Source organism: Pyrgilauda ruficollis, unplaced genomic scaffold (genome assembly GCF_017590135.1).
Source record: "Pyrgilauda ruficollis isolate IOZ18807 unplaced genomic scaffold, ASM1759013v1 scaffold176, whole genome shotgun sequence".
NCBI lineage: Eukaryota > Metazoa > Chordata > Aves > Passeriformes > Passeridae > Pyrgilauda > Pyrgilauda ruficollis.
In genome coordinates, this window is record NW_024516542.1 from 523,866 (window position 1) to 537,906 (window position 14,041).

The 14,041-nt window shown below is 36.8% G+C and overlaps 1 protein-coding gene across 6 annotated transcripts in view; it reads left to right on the forward strand.

Annotated features, from left to right (window-relative positions):
• The window catches only part of VPS41 (VPS41 subunit of HOPS complex), a 110,239-nt gene that overhangs the window by 51,349 nt on the left and 44,849 nt on the right, over positions 1 to 14,041 (forward strand). For all 6 annotated transcript variants that reach the window (XM_041464245.1, XM_041464246.1, XM_041464249.1 and 3 more), the window contains 3 exons: positions 163 to 225; positions 1,371 to 1,436; positions 10,663 to 10,782. In XM_041464245.1, coding sequence (XP_041320179.1) covers positions 163 to 225; positions 1,371 to 1,436; positions 10,663 to 10,782 — 249 coding nt within the window. The remainder of the gene's footprint in view (positions 1 to 162; positions 226 to 1,370; positions 1,437 to 10,662; positions 10,783 to 14,041) is intronic.

Below are 14,041 nucleotides of genomic sequence, written 5' to 3' on the forward strand. Positions count from 1 at the left end.
GTCATCAATTAGCTCTGAATTGTTAAATGTGTCTTCCTTTAGGAAAAAAGATGTCACTGTTAGCATTCAGATAATCTTCTAGTTGTTAGGATTTTACTTTCAGAGTTAATTGTTCAGTGTAAATTAGGTAAATAATTTTGGCTTTTCAATGTACTTTTTCAGGTACAAGTGTTTGGATTATATTCAGCAGAAGAGTTCCATGAAACTTTTGACTGTCCTATTAAAGTAAGTGCTTGTTTTAATCTTTAGTAATTGTGGTGGTGTTGTCTTTAATAACAGAAAGGTCACATTCAATATAAATGAAAGAGAGGAATACCACTTCCTTACAATGTTATTCAAGTCACTAGGAAATAGTTTTCTATCCCAATAGCTTTTGATCTGGTTAGGTAGGAAGAAACCAATCTTGGTTTTGTAAGAGGTATTATTGAGTTCTTCAAATACAAAAGGAAAGTGAAAGAGAAATTGTCCTGTTTCAGGTGTTACCCGTCTCAACATATTTCTCTGTAGATTTGTGATACAAATTCTGAGGGTTCTGCTAAATGGGAGGTCAATATTTTGCAACCAGTTTATATCCATTAAACCTGCCTCAAAATAAGGCAATGGGCAGTGATACTGATGTGCCTTATCTGAAGGGAAAACTTGAGTTTAACTCTGCTTTAGAGAAGTGTGTCTGCCTGACTGTTGAAAAAAGGACATCTGTTAGGCATATGGGAAAATCCAGTGATTTTTAACAAGAAACATTTCTTGCAGGAGGAAAGGCGATGTGAGCAAATGTTTGCATTTTGCTGCTTGGAGTCTTCCATGTTGCAGCTGCTCTTTAGGGTGTGGGGGAAAGGAATGAGGCTGTTAAGTTTTCACACATGCCAGATGTGACTCACTTGCCTCCTAGGGCCTTTATTGCTCGTACAGCTGGATCTACACACTTGACATTTTTACACATAAGGCAAAGAGACTATAAGATGCTATACAATGTTGTCCTCTAACAGGGCTGAGGTGTGTGTGCCCTTCAGGCAGGCCCCAGACCAGATTTAACTGGGGTAGCTCTTGCTCACAGCAGTCCTGATTGTTCCTAATTGGAATCCTGTTCTGATTGGTCCTAATTCTGCAGCCTGCTATACAGAAAAGTAGCTATTCAGTGTAACACGGCACTCAGTATCACGCTTGTCATACAACATATAATATGAAGAATTATCTTTTAAGGAAAACAACCAAGTGTCTGAAACAACTAGGCTTTACTTCAGAGAAAGAACTCAGCTGTAATACTTGATAATTGACAAAGGGTTGTCTAGTTTAAAGAGTGATGTGGTGCTTCATGTAAATTCTTACTTAAGCCACGATCCTCTCTTTCCCTCTTCCCCCACCATCCCCAGATTGTTGCTGTTCATCCTCAGTTTGTAAGATCCCACTTCAAGCAATTTGTAACAGGCGGAAAAAAGGTAAGCATTCATAATGAACTTTGGCTGTCTTTAAATAGCCCTTTGATATAGCTTGGAAGGATATGTATGTGACTTTTAACACCTAGAACAAAGACTTCCGCTTTTTCCTTCTCTTTACACATTGTATTCTAAAGCATTGTTAATTAAAAGTGATTTCAGGGGAGAAAGTGCAAGTTTTATGTTAAGAACATGTTGCAACAAGTTGAGATTCAGAGTAGAAATACCTTTCTGTCTAGATAGTCTGAAAAAAAAGTAATTTATGTGTCCTGGGCCATATTTTCTCCATATTAATTTGTTGAAGTGGGAGCAGAAGTTAGACCTTAAAACTCGTCTTTTACATGTTGATTTTGGGTTGCCTGTGGGTGATTTTTTGGGATGGTTTTGTTTGTTTGTTTGGGGTTTTATTTTAAGGAAAAAAACCCAAGTATCTTAATCAGCTCTTCTCCATGGTGAGGGCTTTTGCTGGTTATTTTAAAATGAACTAAGGGGAGTTCTTGGTATAGTAGAGCTCACCCCATTACAAGCACTTACATCTCTAGGTAGTCTTCTATTTGGATTCAGCTGGAGTTTTAAATGTGCATTAAGCGTCTTATTAGTGTAGGATACAATTCTGACTTCCAGATTGGAGGTGTTTCCAGGTCCCACAAGTATCTTATATCACATTGCATATTTTCAGTCAAAATATGAAAAGTTTTATTTGGAACAATTTCTTGAATGCATGGAATTTTATATTCCCTTCTGTTAAGAATTAAGGGTGAGCAATTCTCACAGGTGCATCAAACCAAATGCCATTGCACTCTCTTACCAGCACATAAAAACTACAGGCTTCTGGTGCTGAATACATCTTAATTTTCATTAACAGTTCAGTAATATATTTCAAAGCATAGCTGTGCTTTACTTATTTAAGTGGTGTGTGTTCTTGACAGATTTTTCTGGCTGGTAGAAGTTGGTGTTGTCCTTAAAATAATGCATAGTCAGTGTGTGTCTGTGTCAGCCACCAGTTTGTGAAGCTCTTTAGTGCTGATAAAAGGGGCATGGAAGGAGAGAAGCAAGGAATTAATAGAACAGGGCTCCGCCAGGTGGTAAAAGATCTTGCATTCACCTGATGCTGAACAGAAAAAAATATCAGGGAGTTAACACATTCTCTTTGGTTATCTTTGATTACTTGACAGGTTGTTTTATATTCTGTTCTCTGGGGAATGGTATACTCATTCTTAATACATTCATGCTTTGCTGAGGAACTTTCCTCCTCAGAAAAACTTTAATTGACATCTTAACATAAGGTACTTAGCATTGAAGCAAATGTCACTTGACATCTGTAATTTGATTTTATTGGTACAAAAAAAACAACAAATAAAGCCTTTAGCTTTGCAGTAGAAGCCTTTCCCTTTCTCTCCTTTCCTCCAAAAGGAGCATATGTACTTCTATAAAAGCAACTACAAAATGCTTTTTGAAAATTCAGGAAGCTAAATTCCACCTACTAATGAAGCTACTTTTTTTTTTTACTTTTTTTTTTTTTTTTTGGCTTTTTTGAACACTTACACCTCTCCTTAACTATAAAGCCAAAGTGTAGTATGGCAGGCAACAGGCAGCTGAACACAAGAGTGAGGAGAAGCAGGCTGAAGCATACAGCCTCAGGCTGTGGATCTCACCACTCTCTCCCTGTGTCTGGGGGATTGTGCAAAGCAAAGTTAAGCAACCAAGGTGAACTCCTTCAGGGAGGGAGACAGGTCTTCCTGTGGCTCCTGAGGTCTGTGCACTTCTAGCCTATGCATGTGTACAGTGACTTCATCCCTGGTAGCTGGCAGTGGTGGGAAGCATGTTGCCTGTTGTTCTCATCCACACCAAGGTAAGAGTAACAGTAAGAGTATCTTCATTGTTGAGCAAATGTAAAAGAAAAGCTTTGCTTAAAGCTCTAATGCTATGCTCCTTGCCTGAGGTACATTAAAAAACATAGTATGTATCATGTGAACTCTTAATCCAAAGGCTTTCTGGGTCTGTTTTTGTTTTTGCTTTCACTTTCTGGAAATGGTGGCATAATGTATGTAGGCATTTTTAAGTGGAGTGGGTTTTTTTGTTTGCTTTGCCTTTGTTTTTTAAGGAAAATATTCTTCATAACAATATAGAATGTGTAAAAAATACATTTTTCAGTTCAAAGATCCACTCAGGGCATCCTAGAAATGTTCAAGAAACAGAAGGGGGAAAAAGACCCTAGCGACATGCTTCAGGGATGCACAGTGCAGATCCTCGATTCCCTACACAGGTGGATGTCTGGAACTTAGGTGAATTGCTGTGTAATGCTGGGATTTGCTCCATCTTAGAAGCTCAGCCTGACCTAAAGCTGACTTAAGAGCAGTGCTCCCTGGGGTAACTGGGGTAATCACTGTGAGCTGTTGTAAGCTTAATTCTACTGTGCGTATGTTTATATGGTTGCTTGACTTTGCTTAAGTAGGCATATAGGGAAGCTTTTCTCTAAAATGTATTATGAACTAATTAAATTGTTTGCTTATTAAAGCATTAGTATTTAAAAGAAAACTTCTGTTAAACTTGAGATAATATTTTTGGGTTGGCAAAGCTTATTTCACCCGTTTTCCTAAGTGAATTAATATTATCTGTGCCTAGAAATAAGACAGGTACTGTGGAAATTGACACTATTGCAATGAGAAGCAATAGGTGCCATACTAAAAGAAGGTGCTACCTAATTCCCCTCCTCATCTCTGCAATTAACCACAGCACTGTTGTGCTGATTTGGCAGATGATGGTAACCGTGAAATAATAATACTATATATTGTAAGTAATAGGGCATTTCTGTCCAGAGCAGACAATAGAGCTTCAAAGCAAGGGAAAAGACAAATACTGTGCTATTGAAGGCCATAACCTTCTACCTTTTAAAAAAAGGCTCTAATCTCAAAAAATAACAGGGTAAAAGCCAACTAAATGAGGATGGTAAAGCTGAAAACAAGGTTTTCTTGATTTAACTCTTAGAGTGCTAGTCTTTCCTAATACATGAACTAAATAAACATTTTTGTGAAGTCCAAGTGTCCGTTGTATCATGAGGGTTACACAGACAGAACTAACAAAGAAAGAAGACTGAATATTATTTCAGATGCAAAGTCAAGGTATCAGCTACTGTGACTTATGTAAAGATAACATAAGTTGAGATTCCTCTCTTGGCAGAGACATCATCTCTATTAACACCAATAACTAGATACAAAGGTTTTTTTAGTGAAACACTTAGGAGAGTGAGTCCTCTGAAGTAATTGAGTCACTCTCCTGAATGTGTGCTAATGGAGGGGTTTTTTAAGGCTTCTCAACGCAGCATGGTAGTGGGGACCCAGCACAAATTAAGCAAATGTATTCTGAAGTATAGGAGTAGAATATACTGTATCATGAAGGACTGGGTCTCCTCATTTGCCTAGGACATACATTTTGTGTAATAAGTATTGATTTGCATATCCAGTCTGAAACATTTTAAGGGCTAGAGAACCAAAATAAAACTGATGTACCCTGTGACTGTCAACAGTGTTATCTCTCAATGTCTATCTGTGTCTATATCTACATAATATATTGACGGGTTTTTATATATATATATTTGTTGGAAATACATATATAAAAACCTTTTTAATAATGTCTGTGTTTCTTTTCCTGCAGAAGATATACTATAAGAACTGGTTTTCAAACACAGATGTGTCTGATCATGTTTGTCCCATTTATCCTCCCAGAATTAACATTTTAGCTTATCAATGCTTGTGTTTAAACATTAGACTCTTTTTTTCTTTTATAAAAGCAGGGAGAACTTAGTGTTACCTGAGGGAAATTTCTCATTAAAAAAAAGCCAAACAAAAAAACAGCCAAACAAAAAAACCTATTTCCGTGTCAGAATTCTGGACCCATGGTAACTCTTGCCTGAAATGCAAAACAAGACAATCTAAATTTCTTTCCACTCCAGGTGTAGCAACAACACACGCAGAGAAAGCATGGTGATTGCAAACAGTGCACAAGTGGGAAGAGAAAAGCATTGTTGGGGATCTGTGACTGCTGTTAAGGGTTGTGGAATTTCTATGTTAAAGTCAATCTGCCAAGGAATGTTTTAGATATTTTTTTTAATTGTTGCTTTTTAGTGTCAGCAGATGCACTTTGTGTGGTGAGTAAGCAGATGACCTTACCATTGAACCCTATGATATGTACTTTGTAATAACTGAAGTACTTTGACAAATTATTAAATTGTCAGGATGCTGTTTGCAGCACAGTCCATTTTTAGAAAGCAGATAGTCAGCTGTTTGGCATTATGTTGGGTAGAAGAGTACCAGACAAGAAAGGCAGATTGCTTTGTAAGCTATAAAATGTCACTCAGTAAATACTCAAAGGTCTGATTTAAGTGAAGAAGGAGTAAATACTGTGGCAATTTCTGTCCATGCATTGGATAATTTACCATAAGTAGGAAATAAACTGTAGCAGCAAGCAAACCACAATACTACTGGTCTGTTATTTCCTTGCTGCGATGCAAAATGCCCAGATGTATCCCATATTATTGAGCAGATGAGACTGTGATATGTAGTATGTCCTGTTTGCTTAATAAGCATTTTTTTTTTGCTCACATTTCTTCTTTATGGGTATCTGGATGAGCGTTTCTTCTTTATCGCTAAAACAAAAATTCTCCTTGTGCTGTAATAAATTTGGTTTGTGTAAAGCAAATGGGTCATAGTCCTATGTGCATGTAATCTATAGTTGTGTGCTTTACAAATGTCTGTGCAGAACCCTTTCTTTCATTGACTGAGGTGGCAAGTGAAGAGGATCTAAGTGTATGAACTGTGTCTCTGCGTGCAAGACGGTGGGATTTGCTTTTCAAGGTGTTAATTCTGTAGCTTTTTGTGAATAGGCATCAGCTGGAATGTGGCAGTTGAGTTATTAAAAGTGAAGCCTAATAAAAGTCCTGTGGCATTTGTTTCTATTAAATATCTCAAAATTTCTAGCTCCTCTGTCTGTGAACTACAGCAGTAGCTCCTGTCTCATCTCTCACTGTTGCCATCGCATACCTCCTGATGCTGCTGTGTGCCTCTGCTGCCTTGCTTGATTTCCCTTGGCTGCACTTGCTTCCCTCCTCTCTGTTCACACCCCAGCTCCCTACACAACATTTTATGACGAAATCTTGAAAGCTCATCTTCAGCTGAAAGCTTGAGGCTTACATTATTCTCTGCCTTGTTTGAGCTCATTCTGGTCCCATTGTCTGTTTCAAATACAAAGTATAATTTCTTATTGTTGCTGTATGTTTTCCTAGGGATGAACTATTAAACAGTAAGTCTTCATGAGGCTTGCTGTTCTGTGTTACTGTCTGGTATCTGTTAGTCTTGGCTATGCCTGTAAATATTTCTTTTATACTGAAAACAATAAATAGCTGTAGTGATCACGTGTAACCATGGAGATAGCATTTTAGATTTTTGTGGTCTTGGCTGGCTGAGGTGAAAGTGGTGACAGAGGCACCAAAACACAGGACAAATGCCAAAGGTAGGCTTATCTTCACACTTAGACAAAGAACAGGACAAGGAAATTACAGGGACTTCTTTTCAAATTTTCATTTTGTGAGATAAAAACTGATCCAACAGTTCTGCAGTAGGGAATGGAAAAGCCGCTCTTCAATTACAAAATTGACGTCTTTTTTTTCTTCACTTCACTAAAATTTCTTCAAATCTTTACACAGAAGGCACTGTGTTGAAACAAAGTAGTGATGCTAGGCATCATTAAAAGTGTGTTTCCTTTGAAATTTCTGTGAGAACAGACATCTTTTATTTCAGTATATTGAAGCTAGTAATTGGTAGTGAGAATAAATTAAATTGAATTACTTCACCATGTTGATACTTCCTAAATTGCAATCATTCACCTCTTTGTCAGAGGATTGGGAATTCCTGTACATAATTGAAGACCAGGATTATATGTAATTAGTGTTAATGCTAATTGCATGACAGGCTCCATTAAGTCCAAGCACACATCTACTCTCTTTCATGAATGCACTCTAAAATAGAGTTTTGAGCTTTTTTTGGTGTAGATTAATCTCCTGTTAGTAAAAGATATGGAGAGATGTATTCACTAATCCAAAATGTGTATTCTAATCCAACTATTTTTAAAACCAGAAAGTGTCCTGCTCCATCCTCTTGTCTCATACATTTCAGTGTGTCATTTTTCTTAATGATCTGGTGGACAATCATAAACAGCTAAGAGGACTCGCAAAATAATTAGTGAGCTAACAGAAGATTGCAATGTGCTGTGAAACAGTGTGGGTGGGGACCTTGAAGCTAAAGGTTATTTTATTTTGGCTGCATTATCAAATTGTGGTGCATGCAAGATACACTGGAAGAGTGTTCTAAGCACAACTGTATTGTATGTAACAAAGGACTAGAAAGTTTTATGAGAGCAAATGGAAAACAGGGAAAACAAACTCTATTGCAGAGAAGCCAAGAAAGTGGGATTTTGGCTGCTGTTGAAATATAAGTACTGTGAACGCTGACTACTATAATACAGGACTTATGGCAAATAAAATCTTAAAATATTTTTCCCCTACCAAAAAGAGAGGGAGGTGGTAGGAGGAGCGCCTCCAGAAACCATGGATTTCTTCTTACAAGTCTTTTGAAGTTTTAAATTACCTTCTGGTATGATCAGTATTTCAATGTGGAGACAGAAAGGAAGAATAAGAAAGAAATTAGGCTGTTTATTTTGAGAGATGCTTTCAGTAGACAGCAGTTCCAAAATCCATAGGAAAGTTCTGGATTCACAAATTCAATTTCCAGGTGTCATTGCTTTAAGAAATAATAAATAAATCACAGTATGTATATCAGCAGCATGCAGATAATTGCACTGAAGATAATTTAGTTAAGCATGTTTTGAGATTGCATTTTTTTTAAAGCCACAATGTGAACTGCCCTTTGGCCTCAGTGTTTGACCTATTTCAGTTGCTGATCTGAAGAGGGGAATGATAGGGTGTTTCAGTCATTCAATTTCCATCCTTATTATAGGTGATACCTGCCTGTTGTCTTCTACTGCCATGATCTGAAAGCTTGTGTTCTTAGGGTTGAGCATAGATGGAAGCAGGATTTTTCAAATCATCTTCATTCTTCACCAGTTCTTTCTCAGATCACTTACTTTTCCTTGCAGTTTGTTATTCAGAGTCATGAACAAGCATGATGTTCACAAAACATGAATAACAAAAAAAGATGCAGTGTCATACCAAGTTTGCTCTGGATTTTGAGTATAATAAATTAATTTAAATCACAATTCAGTCACAAACAGGATAAATTCCAAGTACAATTAATATAATTGACATCAGCTAGGTTTAGCCTTTCACATCATCCACATCACTTTTTTGAACTTTGTCCAGTAAGTCTCAATGCAAATACCGTGTATTTTGCTGCTGTCTTTATTGGATGGTATTGAAAGAAACATCCAAGCAGCAGTTCTTCTTCTGTCCAACTTCTCTTTAGGAAAAAAAGTAATTTTCAAGTCTGGATCAGCACAGCACTTAGTTTTTATGGCATCTTTAGTGTCTTGAGTGGAGATCATTCATATGGGCTGAGGGCTGCTCCTGTGCTTAACATCTACCTACCAGTCTTCTAATGGAAATCCCTCCATATAGCACTGACTTGTAGGTGCTTTCAGTGGCTTGCCCTGGTAGCTGTAAAAGAACATGTTCTGTGAGAGTTACTCAGTAGCCTTTTCACACGTGGGAAAAAAAATCTATACTGTCTAAAAGTTGGGCCTTCATGTGACCTATGTGAAGGACGCAAAATCACTTTGCTTGAACTAAAAGTTGACATCTGCAGTGCAATTCACACAAAAATTTCTCAATAGACTACCCTACCTAATGTTTGCTTTAAACTATTGGAGAAAACACTTATCTTCTGGTGCCATCTGGTGGCTTTAGGAGAGAGGTAGTCTGATAATTGCCATTAAAATGTCATATTTTGTGTAAAGATCTTATTTTAAACAACTAATGTCTTAACACTTGATGTATTTATCCAAATACAAGTGGCGGGAAACCATATATAGAAAAGTGCATACAGCTGGATCTTAGATAGGAAATGTTAGCAAGAAGAGTACTCCATTTGGGTTTTAGCATGGTAGAAATTCACTTTCCAGTGTGAGGTGTGAGCTCAGGAGCTTGGGTTCAGGCAGTGCATATGTTCGTATGCACAACCTGAACATATGTGTTCATATGTTCAGGTTGCGCATATGTTCGTACTCATGCAAAAGTTAGCAGGAGTGATACCTTAGAGTATGATCTTGGTAGATGCCTCAGCTTCTTACTTAGGTATCCCTCCAAGTGCTGCGCTTTGCTTCTCTCAGAGTAGTTCCATATAATCCTATTAAATAATTTAATGAGACATACAAAATCAGAATGTTCTGATTTGGAAGGGACCCACAAGGATCATTGAGTCCAGCTCTTAAGTGAATGGCCCATAACTGGATCGAACCTGCAACCTTGGCATTATTAGCACCATGCTTCAGCCAACCAATATGGGCTGTCTTTCTGTGCAGACTTTCTGCATGTAGAGTTTTTCTTTGCTGCTGAAAAGCATCTCATAACATCTCTTATACTTTTAGATATTCTAAAATACCTTCCTTTGTTGCAGAACCTGAGATTACCAGTCACACAAGTTTTACAATCAGCAGCACTTGTGGTATAGTGCAGTTTGCACATGTGGAACTAAACCACAGCATCTCTAGACCCCTGTGGGAGGCTGTGTAGTTCCACATGGAGCCAAGCAACAGGTCACAGGCTTGGGGATCTTTTAATTTTCTTTGAATACCTGTTTTTTTTGGAGGGAAGGAGCCTATAACAAGATTGGTGAATGTCAAGATCAGTGAATGTGAGATGATCTGATTTCTTTAACAACTTTCTGAATTGTTGTCACTAGTGCTGTAGACATAGGTTCTGAAATATCTTAAATTTCTTTGTCTTTAAAAAGTAAATAATTATACTTGCTGTTCTTTGGAGAAACTTGATGAAAGGCCTTCTTATTAATATTGTTTAAATTTAACAGGAATTCTGTAATATACAAGATGCTTGATGTAAATATATATAGCAAAATGTTTGATTGTATGTGCTTTTGTTTTGTGATAGGTGTGTATTTTTCATTCCCCTTAAATCCAAACAGAGATAAGGAAGAAAAAATAACTTCAATGTCTGCATACAGTACTCTGTCAAAGAAATATTTATTGTTGCATTTCTTCATAGTTGCTGTTATATGAAAGAGGTTGGATGAATAGATGGAAGCCTTCAGTTTTACATGAAGGGGAAGGAAATATAAGAAATATAAAATGGAGGGGGCACTTAATTGCTTGGGCTAATAATATGGTAAGTATTTTTCACCTCCATTACATATACAAGAAAATCTCTGTGTTACACTGATTATTGATATTTTTCAATGATAATTGCCAGAATATTCAGTTGAAAAACTGTGAATTGGTAGAATTGGGTATAAAAGGCATTGAAGGATAGTGGTTTATATGTAATTTCTTTTGAAATTCTTTCAACAGCAATTTCTTCTGTTGTTTTCTGCTGGTTAGTCAGGGTTCTCCAATATGATTGCCACTTCTGAAGAAATTAGGAAAGTAGCTCTACATACTGCTGTGGTGATCACTAATGTACACTATTATTAATTAGAATTTTGATTAGTGCAATTTATTGAAGCAAACTGAGGAAGGAATGCCTATGTAATTCTTCTCTATATAAATAATAGAACATCTCCACTCCCTTCCACCCCCTGAAAAAAAAAAATAAACTGTCTGGATTTTTTAATTTGTACTGAAATGACGTTGTCATATGCACTTTCAGTGTTGCCGGTTATAAAATAATACAGTAATAATTTCTCATTTTGTTAGGCACTAGAAGAAAGTTAGACTTAGAAGAAAATAGGCTCCTTTTGTTCTAAGTATAATTTTAAAGGAAACCTTTGCATTCCTTCTGAGTGTTGCATTTCACCTATCACTGGATATCTAATTGATGAGTTAAGCTCTATGTTTTGCAGCTCAGCAGTGAGGGATATGTTTTTAATATGTATCATGTCTAAATTCCAAAGTATTTTTTAAAATGTGTTGAAAGTATTTCTGAGACACTAGCTTTTTTTCTATTGTTTTTCCATAATAAAGGGAGGCATTTATTAAAGTATTTTAAAGCCGTTGTTCTTTTTTATATTTCAAAACCAGTTTGGTATGAAATTGTTAAAGCTGGACCTTTGTTTATTTGCTTCCCTTTAATAACTGTTAGAATGGAAGCTTCATTGAGGGCTTGACTGACATAACATTAGGTTATTTGAAGGTTTTGTTCTTTTCAGATCCATACAATTAAAATACATATTCTAGATATCTGCTGGAATGGATAGGACAAGAGCTATCCCTAGAGATGATGTGCCACAGCAGAACACAGAGTACTGATAAAACACTGAGAGCCATCTCTCAGAGACAAAAACCCATGGTCAGGGCCTATCTTTCAAAGAAAAATAAAATGACACTTTCCTTCCAAAAGATTAACATATTTGGTTATTGCCCTTTCTCTTCCCCTTTAACTTTTTAAACTCCATTCGCTAGCAAGGTTTTGTGTTACACTTTTTTTTTCCCAAATCAGAGAAAATGTTTATAGCCTTGTTTCCTACTGTGTGTGCATGGCTACCTAGTTTTCACATATAGGCAAGGTCTAATTCTGCTTTTCAGATGCATAGGTAACCCATGTTTTCTGCTTCTCCTTCCCTCTTCTCCTTCCTCCATGGCTAATAGTGCAAGTTTTACAAACTGAGACATCTGAGGGACAAATCCTTAGAGGCATTTGGCTGCTGGACTCCCATTTGGACAGGTTTTAGCTCATTCATGATGGGAAGTTGACTGTGGAAGGCCTTTCATGATGCAAATGGCATACCTGCTAGAGGAGAAGCCACTGCTCAAGCATTCTCACACCATTCAAGGAGTCAGATACACATCACCCCACACTTTTAACTTCAAGGACTAGAGTCCTTTTTCAGTGGGCAGCTCCAAAGAGCCAACCCTTTTGATTCCTTGCTCACTTCCTGTGCACCTGCTCACAGGCAGAGCATGGGAAATCACACAGCAAAAACTAAAACATCAGTGAGTCATAAACATTATTCTTACCGTAAATCCATAACTCAGCACTGTACCAGCTACTAAAAAGAAAATTAATTAATAATTAATTACCAGCCAAAAGCATATCTAGGTGTAAGTTCAGAGCTTAGCACCCAAGACTTCAAAAAAAATCCAGCTACTTATGCTAAGCAAGTAAACCTGTGCAAGCAACATGCTATATCACACGATATTATAACTGTAAATAACTTACTCTTATGTAAAACTTATTATATTAAACAACTGTCTCTCAACACTTATAACCAAAGAATATCCTACACTGTTAGTTTGAAAGCTACTTCAAACAGGAGCTGGTCTATCCCATATAAGATTTGCTGCCATGTAGAAAAACAGAGGGTGTGGTATGGGTCACTGAAAATCATCCTTGGAGACAAAGTAATAAGATTTATAAAAAGCAACTTTATTAAAATGCAATTCAAGCAAGATTAAAAATTTTATCAGGTACGCTTAGAAAACACAAAGGATAAGATTGTTTATGTTACCTAGAGATCTGGGTTCTGTACATTGCAGATGTTTTGGTAAGTTTTTGTTTGTTTGTTTGTTTGTTTGTTTTTGAAACCTTGATGTCTGCTAGCTGATGAGATTCTAGTGGAAGTGTGTTCCATGCTCACAGTTCTTCAGTGACAAAGATTGCTGAAAAAAAATCCCTACACCCACCCTCATACCTTGTGGTTAAAAACAAAGGCAAAACCTGGCTTAGACCATGACCCCCCTGTGACTTTTAAACAGTTGTATAGCTGAGGACATAGGAACTCTCAATGGAGGGAACAGCAATAGGCAGGGGAATTTTTAAAATCAGTTTTGCCACTAGGAAAATCCTAACATGGCATGGCATCATGGTTGCTGACCTTCAAGTTCTTTTCCATCCCCCTTTTCTGTGATTTGAAGACTCACTCTCTAAGATCTATGAGCAGAAAAGAAGTTCCTACTAAAATACTTAATTTTAGAGACTTATGTTTTAAATTACCAAGAAGAAGTTATTACTTAATATGAAATTAACCTCCATTTTGCTATTGGAAAGGTTATAGCTTACCTTGTCTAAATGATACAGAAAAATCTAATTATTGGTTCTTTTTTGCCTCTGTCTCTCAAATGACTTTAATCTTCCTCTTTTTTAACTTCTTGTTCTGTTAGTTTAAGAGATTTCCTGAGGAGGGAGTAAAAAAACCACAGCATATAAAACCAAGCATTGTTTAAATATGCTCACTTTTCTGTTCTAATATAAGAATTGAAATGTATATCTTGAGACTGAATTCATTTATGTTAATGTGCTGTTGCTTTTTTTTTTTTTCCAAGGTGGAAATTTCTGTGTCTCTACGGGGACTGTTGTGAAAAAGCTGGGATTCTTTTTATTTCTCCAGGAGTAGCACCAGCCTTATAAGCCAAACTGGTTCATGACTGGAATTACTAGTCTGTCACTCATTCACTTATTATGTCTTTTTATTTGGCATTTGAATTTAAAA